Below are 13157 nucleotides of genomic sequence, written 5' to 3'. Positions count from 1 at the left end.
GGCGGTGTCAAGTCCCTGCCTACGGGCAACTTTACTAGCCATATCTGCAGATAAACGCTTAACGTTGAATTAATAACCTATGTGGATACCTTTGCAGAATCACAGCTTACGTAGGTATATTATACTTCATTAGTAGGTAGTAGTTGCCTACCATATGATAGAGCCGATAGAACATTAAGTCCATCTGTGTCACCGTGGAGTTGGACACTGTGTGGCGGTATCTCGGGCATACTATAGGTTGTCAATAATTAATTAATTTCTTTCTAGCTAACGTTTTTATGTAAAGGTTTTATGACAAATAAGTTTTCACCACACCTAAAGGTCCTCTTGATTGTTCAAAAATGAATGAGAAAGTTGCGTTTTATCCACAAGAGTGGCAAAGAAAAGATAACAAACCTTGTTGGCTGGTATAATTGACTTTTAAATGATGATTATGAATCATAAATATTAAATAATGTTCTTGGATTTGATTTGGTTTGATTTTTTTAGTTAATATTTTCATAAATATTAAATAATGTTCTTGGATTTGATTTGGTTTGATTTTATTAGTTAATATTTTCCTTGTGTGTCTAGTTAATATTTCACTCGGTGACGAAATTTGTCTAACCCTCGTGCCTTGAAATTCGCAACGCTCAGGAATCCACTTTTCGAATTTTGGAATCTTTCGCTTGCTCGTGTATCAATTTTAGCACGAGCGGTTGACCCCTTGTACCTAAAACAAATAACTAATAAATGTGTTTCCTGAGCTCAAGACAATGGTGTCCCGGACATTTGTGAAGTGTGCGCGGAATCAAAGCCTGTTGGCGGTAGGTAGTCTCATTAGACATTTAAGTAATCAAATAAGAAACAAGCGGAACGGATTCTGTCCCAGTCTGCGTGCGTTATTTATAGAACCGAACGCAACCAGAAAAAAACTATCTACATCAGAAGATGACTGCAAGTCCCCATAAAAATGACATCAAAGATGGCTTTAGAGCAACAGCGGTGCGGACTGCATTGTATTGTAGGTACCTAACATATTATGATACTATTATTAACAACTCCCTACCATCTACCCCTGAGAACCCAGCTCTCGCGAATTGCAAGTAGACCCTATACAGCCGGCTAAAACAAGCCATAGACAAGAGGCATATCCCTCCCGGAGGAAGGGGTGTTTTTCAGAAGCGCTCTGGTACGTAGAGTCACTGAGTCTTCTTAACCGCTTGCCACAATTATGTCCTGCGTTGCCTTGGGGAAAACACTGAAAACCATAAGGCGATAAAGTCATCAGGTCTTCACATACCTACGACTAGGTAATTTTTTTTGTAGGTAGGTAATGGCTTTAACGGTTCGATTCGATTGTCCATGAAAAATACCTATAATGCTTTGAAAAACTCCCCACTTAATAATGTCTATGTCTATTTTGATCTGTTTTTGTTAATTGCTCTAATTTTACTACATTATGCGTTACTTTGATGCTGGACTGTAAGTACGTAAGTAACGCAAAAAACCGTTTGAAAAGAGCTTTTAAACGTACCCGTAGCAATAATTTACCTTGAGCTTTACTTTTTATACTGTAATCGAACATGTTTACATAGAAGAGGCGAAGACTACCGTGTCTAGTGAATAAAATGTGTTTAAACCACGCCCGGCGTGGATCGTGAGCCAATGGGGCCGGGTGCCGGTGAGGGAGTCGCGCAGGGCCCGCCTTGCCACCGCGGCCGACTTAGTTGACATGAAACTATCGCGAGGCGCGGTCGCGTTCCCGACCCACCACCACACAACTGTGCTCCAGGGTGCTCTACCATACATCTGTCAGTGTTTGCGGTACCCCTGTGCTTCTGAAATGACTTAAAAGATGAATGAAGGCAGCCCAATTCACAGTTAATGTTTGTTTTGTTATTTTATTTATGAGTGAACATTTGAAGAAAATCAACAAAGTGTTGGGTGTAAAGGTGGAAATGAAGGTAGGCCTCTAGTTGCTAATACGAGTACGTATCATAATATAAATATATTGGATCATTGCAATATTAGTATAGGTTTATACATAATTTACAACGTGTAAGTTTAATAAGTATGCCTATGCTTAAAAGCTCAGGAGAAACGTAATAGTCCGTACTCCATAATCTGAAAATGAGCGTGGAATTTGAGATATTTAATTTTTACGCAAAACTCTGCAGTAGCCAGGTAACAACATACCTACTTCACAAGGACCTATTTACGTTTGCTTTTTATGTCGGATACCTACCTACATTTTATTTGAAATAGCCTAAGGTAGTTTGGAGCTACCAGGAGCTAAGTCCGTTGCACAATTACACAATCAAGATGCCAGTTTTCTTGAGATAGGTAGGATAATTATATTATAGGAATTTTACAGCATGGTACCTGAGAGTAAGTTGTACAAAGCTTGCTGCCCACGGTTATCCTTCCCACCCCCTACCTATTTATCGAGAAAGTGACCCAGGAAACGGCTTTCTGTTTAGTTTGGGAAAAGTACCTATGACGCCTTACGCCACGAAAAAAGTACCAATAAGATTATTTTACCCACATACCTTCAAAAACTACCGAATTATTGTTGTACCTACGTACGCAAGGCTTTCTTTACTTCCGATTTGGACAGTGTCAGTTACAGATGTGCAAGTTGCGGAAGGTTTCCATAAAATTCTATAAATTCTCGGAAATTTCATGAAACTTTTACTAGGAAATATGGGAAATTTAAATTTAAAATTGAAAAATTTCAGTTTTCATACAAAAATGTAAGAAATTTTCCGAATTCTTCCTACGTTAAACCGCCGAAACATTCGCAATTTTGGAAAGTTTCCTGAGGCACATCAGTAGTGTCAGTAATATCTTGCAAGTAAAGTAAGGTTCTTGGGGAATGATGCCTGAGAACACAACATTGTTATTAGCTGTCTGATAGGAAACTCAACACGGCCATCATTCTCAAACTACTATATATTCTTAACTGTCAGGTTTAAGAGCTGTTGAGCCACTATTACTGAGCATTATACCTATGCCTGTTGCCACCTTCAACTGTGCCTTTAGAGAAGAGGGTGATAGTGGCGTGAACATATTGGATCGGCCAAAGTCAATACTACTTTGGCCGATCCAATCCAATCCAATGTGCACACCACAAGATTGATCGTCGGTTTTTACATTCCACAAGAATTACAAGATTCAACCTCACTGTAGGTATTTTCTAAATTACATATATTTATATGAATTAACCTGTTGACTCCCACGGCTCATATATGAGCCGCAACGCTTATGGGTGACGTCACACGTGGGAATTGATAAGTTAATACCTACCTACTATTACACTTTTTAGAAAAATGTCTGTAGGAACAGTATTTAAGTACTACACATTCATACGTAGGCATTACATACTTCCTGTAATTTTAATGAGTTATAAAATAATATCACCACTTCCTATTCCTTCTGCGACTACTACCTGCTTATATTTTTCAGTTACATGAGATTATACTACACAAACTTTTCTGTTTGACACAATGTAAGATTTTAATATAGCATAAATCAATATATAAAAAAAACACGCATAAAAGTTAGTCAGCAAAAGTGCCAATAACTGCACAACAATATTGGAGATTGTGGACTTTTTATAAAAATTCCCATACCGAGATAAGTACATATATTTTATCTGTGAAATGATGGTGAAGTGTAGGCCTATTGCAGCCTTGCAGCGCGCCGCAGTCGCGCGCGCGGCGTTACATTCATTTTCTCGGGAACATCCAATCCCGTAAAATCCCGTTAAAGACCTTTAAAGCAATGTCATGTCGCCATCAAGAATACCTACTCCTATTTGTCAGTGGGTTCAAGCAGACTTTTTTATGATGATATATTATTATATCAAGAACCCAGATTAAAAAGCTCCGTGAACATTTTTAGCTTCTTCAGTGTCAAATTTACATAGAAATCGGAACATTTGAAAATTGATGGAAATAACGATATTTAAAAATGTGATTTTTTTTTACACAAACGTGTTTTAACATTACTTACTCATGTTTTTTTACTATCTATGTATAAAAAGCGATGTTAAAATTCTTTTCGGAAAGTTCACCTTTCATAGGCTGATAACCGGGTGGAAAATTGCATTTCCCACCCTAGGGTGGAAAGTAATTTTTTTTTTACTTCGAGCAACGTCTAACAGCCATATATGCCATATTATTCAGTTAATACCTGGGAGACCGAGCTTTGCTCGGAAAACATATAAAATCTCAATAAATAGCGTTTTCCCAGAGATAAGACCTAGCTAGATCGATTTTTCGCCCCCTAAAACCCCCATATACCAAATTTCATCGAAATCGTTAGAGCCGTTTCCGAGATCCCCGAAATATATATATAAATAAATAAATAAATATACAAGAATTGCTCGTTTAAAGACTTTAAAGGTATTAGATAGATAGATTAGATAGATTAGATTAGATAAGCTCTCATATTAGCTTCCGCATGACTGAAATTGGCGCCGTTTACAATTGTCATTTTGATCGGAAAAAAATTTAAAACCATAGACAATCCGATCTTAAACTGGGATGTGTCTGAAACGGCCTTAATGTATACGCGCCTTAAAAAAAGTGAAACTGAATGAATGCATGTAATGTAATGATAATATTCAAACATTCATTGTCATTTATATTAATTTATTAACAAATATTTATGTTTATTTTATACATTTAAATATTCAATACTTCTAATATTTATTATTCTGTATAAAAATTATACTACTTGTAGTATAATTTTTATACAGAATAATAAATATTTTGGCAGTAGCAACATTTTTATTTTCATAAAATAGAAAAAAAAACGAATTAGGAAAAGGCGGGAATAGGTATTGGTTCTAAATAAATAAACTGTCGAGACAATACTTGCTCTGGTTCAAAATGGATTTTTCAAGTGATTCGAGTGACTTAAACATAGAATTAACTCCTGAATCTGTTAAGGAAGAAGCAAAAACATTGGTTGATAATATTTTACCTGCATACAAAGATACCTAAAGGCATACGAGCACTTCATGATTTGGAGAAGCATTAAAAAAGTGAAGTCGCTGTCCGGAAACGTATTTTTGGCTTATTTCAGTGGAATGTCTAAATCATTACAACCTTCTACACTTTGGAGCAATTACTCTATGCTTAAATCAGTGATGAATACAAAGCATCAAGTGAACTTGAAAAACTTCATAAATACTTACCAATAATAAACCTACATTTCTCGTGTTTGACTTTCCTCATAGTCGAAATGAAAAGTCGAGTGTGTAACTCGGGTAAAAGTAACCATCTCAACCTCGAACTGTTGGCGCTCTCTCTTCGTTCGAGCGCCAAAATATCTCGGGTGAAATGGTTCACTTTCCACCCTTGGTTAACAATCTACTATATATTTCCATGAAAAACTTGGCACAGCGTCATGTTTACACGTATTACATTATAATATTATTTTTCATTAATAATAAAACAATAATAGTATTTTATCTTACCGGTCAAAAAAGGCGAGTGGCGTGAGTAACAATTTGAGGCGAAGCCGAAAATTGTTAATAAAGACGCCACGAGTATTTTTTGACTCAGTTAAACAACGTTGCATACAATACGTTTTCTACGACCAAACACTAATCACTTTGAAATAAAATTGTAAACAAAAATTCAAGAAGTAGGGCGGGCGGGAAAAGAATGAATGAAATAAAAAAAACATGTATACTGGGTCAACCAAATCTTGTTAGTAAATAGGAACAAAAAAAACTATACTCATCCTTTTCTTTTGGGTGCTAGTACTAGTGTTAGACAAAGATAGTATGATTATCTCTGTCTATGTTTGTAATCAAACAGACCTTTGACACACTATACCTATATGGTTCACTCATCTGTCAGAGATGACAATTAGAATTAGGTTGGCAACAATGTATTTTATACAATATTTTTTAAGTGGTGATTACACGAGGTATCGTAAAAGTGCCAAAAAGACTTGTCTTGACAACTATAAGATAGGGGTTTAAAGGTGTGCACGACCCTTTAAATGACAAATAAAAGTACGGGAGTAGAAACATATATTATTTTAGTTGTTTGGCCCCGCCGTACCTATGTTATTCTTGTAATTGAATCCTCAACTAAGTACTAATTATTTATCCAAATAAATGTCGTGTTAGAACTAATTATTACCTTCTTTATAAGTTACAATGTGTTGTGTGGTAGAAGGTTGTAATGGGAAAGTGCAACTAAAGTAAGCAAATATTTGAATTAGTTTTAGTTTATTAACTGGCAGTACCTAGTGATTGCGTGATTTCTAAGGTGGCGATGAGTGAAATCATGTTATCTCTCTCTAACATAGCTATTGTTTCCCATAAAGTTTTAAGTCATAATGTATTGTTTGTCCGCATTTTCGTTAGTCATAATTTGGTTTTTCTCAGAAACGCGTAACATTTTAGGATTGCCATAAAGCAAACCTAACCTAACCTATCTATAGGATAACCGTACGAAAATCCTGAAAAGTTAACGGTTTCAGAATTATGACTCATGATAATCAAAGGGATCCGTAGTGAAATAGCTGCGTTCACGATTACCCTGCGTTTTCGTACTTACCGGGCGTTCCCCTTACTGCTTGAAAAATGATTGTAACAAGAAAACTTATAAATCGTATAATTTATAAAACGTACATTAATAATCAATTAAATTTTCCAATTCAACTATGGTGTTTCTAGTAGTAATACATCAGAATTATGTACTTTTTTCGATTATGCTCAACTTTTAGATGTTTTTAGGGTTCCGTAGCCAAATGACAAAAAACGGAACCCTTATAGATTCGTCATGTCTGTCTGTCTGTCTGTCTGTCTGTCTGTCGGTCTGTCTGTCCGTCTGTCTGTCCGTCCGTATGTCACAGCCACTTTTCTCCGAAACTATAAGAACTATACTGTTGAAACTTGGTAAGTAGATGTATTCTGTGAACCGCATTAAGATTTTCACACAAAAATAGAAAAAAAACAATAAATTTTTGGGGTTCCCCATACTTCGAACTGAAACTCAAAATTTTTTTTTCATCAAACCCATACGTGTGGGGTATCTATGGAACGTCTTCAAAAATGATATTGAGGTTTCTAATGTCATTTTTTTCTAAACTGAATAGTTTGCGCGAGAGACACTTCCAAAGTGGTAAAATGTGTGTGTCCCCCCCCCCCCTAACTTCTAAAATAAGAGAATGATAAAACTAAAAAAAATATATGATGTACATTACCATGTAAACTTCCACCGAAAATTGGTTTGAACGAGATCTAGCAAGTAGTTTTTTTTAATACGTCATAAATCGCCTAAATACGGAACCCTTCATGGGCGAGTCCGACTCGCACTTGGCCGCTTTTTTATCTATTATAATTACGCATGCCTATTACCTACCTACTATGGAAAGTCGTTCCGACTACTCTGTATAACACCCAAGCGTATTTTCATGTGTCCCAAATCAATATTTATAAAAAAATATATGAGTGTGGTACCTAATATCGTATCGTAAATAGTAATTCATATTTATGTTGGAAATTTACTTGTGCAGCCTATAGAATACTTTACGAGTGAGAGTTTCATTTTCTAAGGAATGTCTTGTGTAAATATTAGGTAGGTAGGTTAACATATATGTTTACAAGAGTGTTGCCGGAAAAATTGCCACCAAGAAAAAAATATGTTCGGAAATTATGGCAAATTTACCAAAAATAGGCGAAATCAGCTTATAATTACCGACTTCCTTGAAAACGAATAACATTGCTGCCTGAAATTGGGTTATTTATTTGTATCCTTCCGAATATGTTTTAATTAGGAGGGATAAAAAAATAAATAAAAAACCGGCCAAGTGCGAGTCGGACTCGCGCACGGAGGGTTCCGCACCATCAACAAAAAAATAGAGCAAAACAAGCAAAAAAACGGTCACCCATCCAAGTACTGACCCCGCCCGACGTTGCTTAACTTCGGTCAAAAATCACGTTTGTTGTATGGGAGCCCCACTTAAATCTTTATATTATTCTGTTTTTAGTATTTGTTGTTATAGCGGCAACAGAAATACATCATCTGTGAAAATTTCAACTGTCTAGCTATCACGGTTCGGGAGATACAGCCTGGTGACAGACGGACGGACGGACGGACGGACAGCGGAGTCTTAGTAATAGGGTCCCGTTTTTACCCTTTGGGTACGGAACCCTAAAAAAATTACAAGTTTCACAAATTTCAAGAATAACACGAAGCCCACATACAAAACTAGTTAACTAAGAAGAAGCTGTGTTGGAATAGTACATTATTGCAGAGGCCGGGAAAGGGCAATTCGTGGATGAGTTTCGATTTTGTCGGACGACGCGTAGCGGAGTCCGACAAAGAAGACGAATCCACGAATTGCTATTCCTGCCGAGGCATATATAGTGCTTTTCTCCAAAACATGCGAGGAAATAAAGTAAAATAATAATTATTTAAGCATCGAGCATCACTCAAATCGAAACTTCACATCAAAAACGTCAAATACAATTTCCCTCGTTATTTTTAAAAGTTAAAGGCACAAACTTATTCTGCCATTCAATTCAGTACCATTCAATATTCGTTCATTGAAAATATAGTTGGTCAAACCAAATTGTCAGTAAATAAGAACAAAAATAACTATACTCATCCTTTTCTTTTGGGTTCTAGTACTGGTGTAAGACAAAGATAGTATGATTCTCTCTGTCTATGTCAAACTATAATTGTGCAATATAAGCTTTATGAACACGGATGAGATCCTTAAAAAAATATATAAATAATCTTTGATTTTATTAAGCAGTATTCGCACGATCATACACGAGCACAACGGTCTTGTAAGAACGAGACATGTAAGGTCGTTTGTATTACTATCTCACTCTATCCTATAGCTTGAAATGATAGCTGATCGGGTCGTGTAGACGCGGCCCGCGGCTATAATAATTGGCTGTTTGCGTTTTTTATTTTTAAAAAGTAAAAAACACTACAGTAATAAGTTATTACTGTAGTGTTTTTTTACTTCCCGTCCGCTAGAACAGGACAGCGATAGTTTTATTTTTTTAAATTAGAGTTTGACAATAAAGAAGTACTTCCGGTACTATTTTTGCTACAATAAGGTGAACATTTCCGAGCATATTGGAGAAAAACATCTTAAATATTGCTAACTCTGCGTGTTAATTGATTATTACCGATTTCCGATTTCAACACGACTATATACGGACTCTAACCAAAAAATACTCATTAGGAGAAGAACGATAACTCCATACAAAAAATGTCCACTTCAAAAGTTCGTTTATATACTACTAGCGCTCTCGTCATTGACTTTTAAATTTTATCGCCGTTTAAGTAAATACTGGTGCCTACCTAATTTTAATATAACCCACTCTCCGTTATGAGGGATTTCAAAAAACTATGGATGCAGTTTTTTATTACTAAAAGTTGGTTCTTTTACTACTTATTCTAAGATGTGAAACAATACATCATGTTACTTGTGATCTTGGTAGGTAGGTAGGTATGTGGGTAATCCGGAGTGGGCCTGGCTGGTCGTTCCATCAAATCCGATTACTGTAGAATCGGGTGCACGCGATAAATCGTCGCCGCCGTCGGCTGTCGTCGGCGGCAATTCGTTACGTTCCGATTTACCGAAAAACTTATTCGATACATGAGAAATATGGCGGCGGTTGCTTTGGGGACTAATATGTTATTTAAAGCGAGGCTCGGAGCCCCGCAGCGCTGCCACCAGCTCAATACCGATATTAATGATCGGAATGTATCACCGGTCGTCAAGAACAGACTGGCGAATGTCTTCTTCGTGCGGAATCGAATATTTGATGCGTTAACACTGTTAACAGCCAAGGCACAAACTTTAATTACATAAAATTACCGAATGTGTTGTCTGTTCTAAACCTATAGAATTTTTTAATATTTTCAAATATCTATTTACTAAAATAAAAGTCTGAGATGTCAAAGACTCGCTACCGAAAGTCGTCAATGTAACAGATTTTCAAAGATAAAGAATATTAAAAGGCTTCAAAGTGACAGGGGAGTTGAAGTGTAGAGGAGGATTGGGCTGTTTATAGAATAAACAAGGGCAAGATGCAGGTATTGAGCGCACGTCAGGGCGCGGCGGCGGGCGGGAAGGCTTTGTGCGCGATGACGCGTCGTTCTCCGCGCTGGGTTCCGCGCTCGGTTCCGCGCTCAGCGCAGCACCACACAGGCTACGCAACCATACACACGCAGGGCACTCCAGCCTCGCTGATCTACTTCCATTGTGTTTCCTAAGCAGTAAAGAAAAATAGAGTAACTGCTCGATGTCCGTCAAGTGATACGAGTATTGACACCTCCTTATTTTAACAACAATACTTTTAGTTAGACTAGGTACCTAAATCACAGAATAAATAATAGTACTAAGTACAGAAGACTCACTTTCTAACAAAACGCGTCTGTTACGATCAGCACAGATATGGCCGCTATTGGGTGGCGACAGCGCCACGCGCGGCTTATGGCTTTCCCCAAAATTGGGGCCGAACGGATGTACTTTTAGCTACCTGTAGCAAAGCGACGAAATCGCGGAGTGAGACACGCCTGCCTAAATGTAAATTATATAATAAACTTGTAAATAATAACGCCTTAGAAATATTACCATTAGGCATTAATTTAACAGATCTAAGTATAATGACGATGTACTACTTACCTTACATTATTAAGCTTTATAATACTCGTAGGTATCTCTGAAATAAAGCTCAGTTTGCGTTTAGATTTCGGAGATCTGACTGAGAGACAATATGAACTAAATGTACGGAACTCAACTAATGTTTTGTGTTCCATTTTGGAGCATCATTTTTTAATAAGCCCGTCTTTTCCCTGGACGACGTGTTGATACGAGAGGACGAGCATCTCACTAATCAATTGTCCTCTTGAAGGTCATTGTTACACGACCGGAAAAAGAAATAAAAACTCCAAACCAAAGATACGCACGACTATTATGTATATCTATAATAAATGAGTTGCAGTTTTTGTGAACGTTTAATATTTTGTGGCCTACATGCTAAAGTTGTTTATTAATATATTAATAAAAAAGTGGGGTAGGCTGCAATCAGAGCCACTTAGTGAATTTAATGTAAGTACCTACACTTAATTAAATAGGTTTTACATCATGCATACGTACATTAAGAGGACGTAATATTTTAACTCCATGATATGTTCATATTACTAAATTAATAATCTTTTGAAAGCTTAATCGTTTTACTAATAGCCAGCAAAGCGAAGATTAACCCGTTACGAGCGCGAAGTAGCCGCTGTGAGATTAATCCACGGCGAACACAAAAACGTTGCGTTTCTGTTGTTCTCGCTGTGAGCGATGTTTGGACAGTGACAGATGGCCGGCACCTCTAGCCTGGTAAACATTTTACACCTCTGTTTATAATCGGGCTCGAGAACAGAGCTGCGCCGACGCATTAGTCACTGTGCGCGCATACGTGTGTTCGTCTGAGACGACTCCTCTTGCCACTCATCACGGTTAACTTGTTTATAGGTAGGTACTCTAATGACGTCGATTTCTGATTTAGCTTCTATCGGCCACCATTTAGGTAACAAAAATTACCCGTCAAATTATAATCGATGGTAGTAGAAAATAGATTTTTTTTTTAAATCGATTGAAACAAAACTAGCAAGTCTATTCTATCGAATGATTTCAATTTCATTAGAGGTAATTGCGACGTACTAGCTAGTCTGTCGAGTGGGGTATCATTCATTTTGAATGACCATTTAAGATCTACATACCTATAATGATTTGAGCCATCTCATTTAAAAATTTCCAAGTAAATTTGTTTGGTATCGGGTTCTTCTTTTCGTTTCTATTATTACTATTTATTATAAAAGTTTTCATAATAACATTTAAACTACCGTGGGTAAGATTGAACTATTGAAGTAGCATTTAGTGTGAAATGTTTTCGTGTAGGTAAACGAGTAGAACTCCTAGTCATTCTATTAGATATTGTATAAAATACCAATGGCATATGTCGTGTACCATTCTTACTTATCTAATACTGTAATAATTACCTTATAATAAATAATAATTATTATCTTTTGAGACTAAAGTGCAATGAAGTTAAGAAAGAGTAAACCTACGTAGTACGTAGGTATCTAATTGTATCGTGGCAAGCTAGTGGAAGTATTAAACGGTTGTAAAAGGAGCGAATCCTGATCGATCAGTATAAGTACAATGCAACAATATGGGCTGCGATGATTAATATAGCCGCGGTCACTATGTGCTCTATGCTCTATGGCTCGCGTATGGACTCCAGGAATCCAACCCTATTAATATTTCATCAAACAGATGCGTATTGACGGCAGAGTTTCGAGCCGCGTAATATTAATCGAGCCCTCGATTTGTTAAGATCAATGCTTTATTCGGAGCTTGTGATCTTGAATATTTTTTTAAAAAACGTTTTGTTTTCATTGGTGATGGTCCACCATCTGCTTGTTGGATCAAAAATAAAAGGCATTTGATTAGAAATGACATATTCGCCACCTACCTATACATCAGTAGATATTGTATGTTAGGCACCATCCTTCCGCGTTAAAAAGGTACCGAAAGTTGATCTACGTTTACTTAGGTAATTATTTATTGACATTACATAATTCATGTTTATTGGGAGATTACGTTCAGAAAGAATATATAAGCATATGACCGGGCGTAAGGATTACCCCGATTTACAGCGGTCAGTTGAATTATGAACAGATTCGGATTATGATTAATAAGGTGTGGTGGAGCGGTTCTGAGTATTTAAGCAATAATAATGCGAAGACGCTTTGTGGTGATGATTTAGGGACCGCGCGCCCTCGTATCCGTGCCTCGACACCTCGCGTACGTAGGTATATACATGTATGTGGCTTTCCATTAGAAAAGGGTCCTTATGCTTCATCTGCATTAAGGGCCTTATCAGAATTTCTGTTGGAATTTCAGATGGAAACACTATCCCACTTATTACACTTATTACTTGTTATTGCACTTGAAACATAAGGACCCTGTATGGAAAGCCACATATGTACATGAACTGTACACTACGTATATACATATGTACAGTTCAACAAAGAAACATCTTCACCATAAGCAGGCCAGAATAACTCTTTAACATCCGGTTAAGCATAGCCGTCACAAGTTTCACGATCACGTTTTACGCGTGCTCT

At 36.9% G+C, this 13157-nt stretch overlaps 1 protein-coding gene across 2 annotated transcripts in view; it reads left to right on the top strand.

Moving 5' to 3' along the window:
* Positions 1–1486: 1486 nt before the first annotated feature.
* LOC134660837 (LIM/homeobox protein Awh) overlaps positions 1487–13157 on the top strand; it is a 48888-nt gene continuing 37217 nt past the window's right edge. For both annotated transcript variants that reach the window (XM_063516672.1, XM_063516671.1), the window contains exon 1: positions 1487–1946. In XM_063516672.1, the coding sequence (XP_063372742.1) occupies positions 1842–1946 (105 nt within the window). In that variant the 5' untranslated portion in view covers positions 1487–1841. The remainder of the gene's footprint in view (positions 1947–13157) is intronic.

The sequence above is a fragment of the Cydia amplana genome, chromosome Z (genome assembly GCF_948474715.1).
Source record: "Cydia amplana chromosome Z, ilCydAmpl1.1, whole genome shotgun sequence".
Classification (NCBI taxonomy): Eukaryota; Metazoa; Arthropoda; class Insecta; order Lepidoptera; family Tortricidae; genus Cydia; species Cydia amplana.
This window is presented reverse-complemented; position numbering and strand designations above follow the sequence as displayed.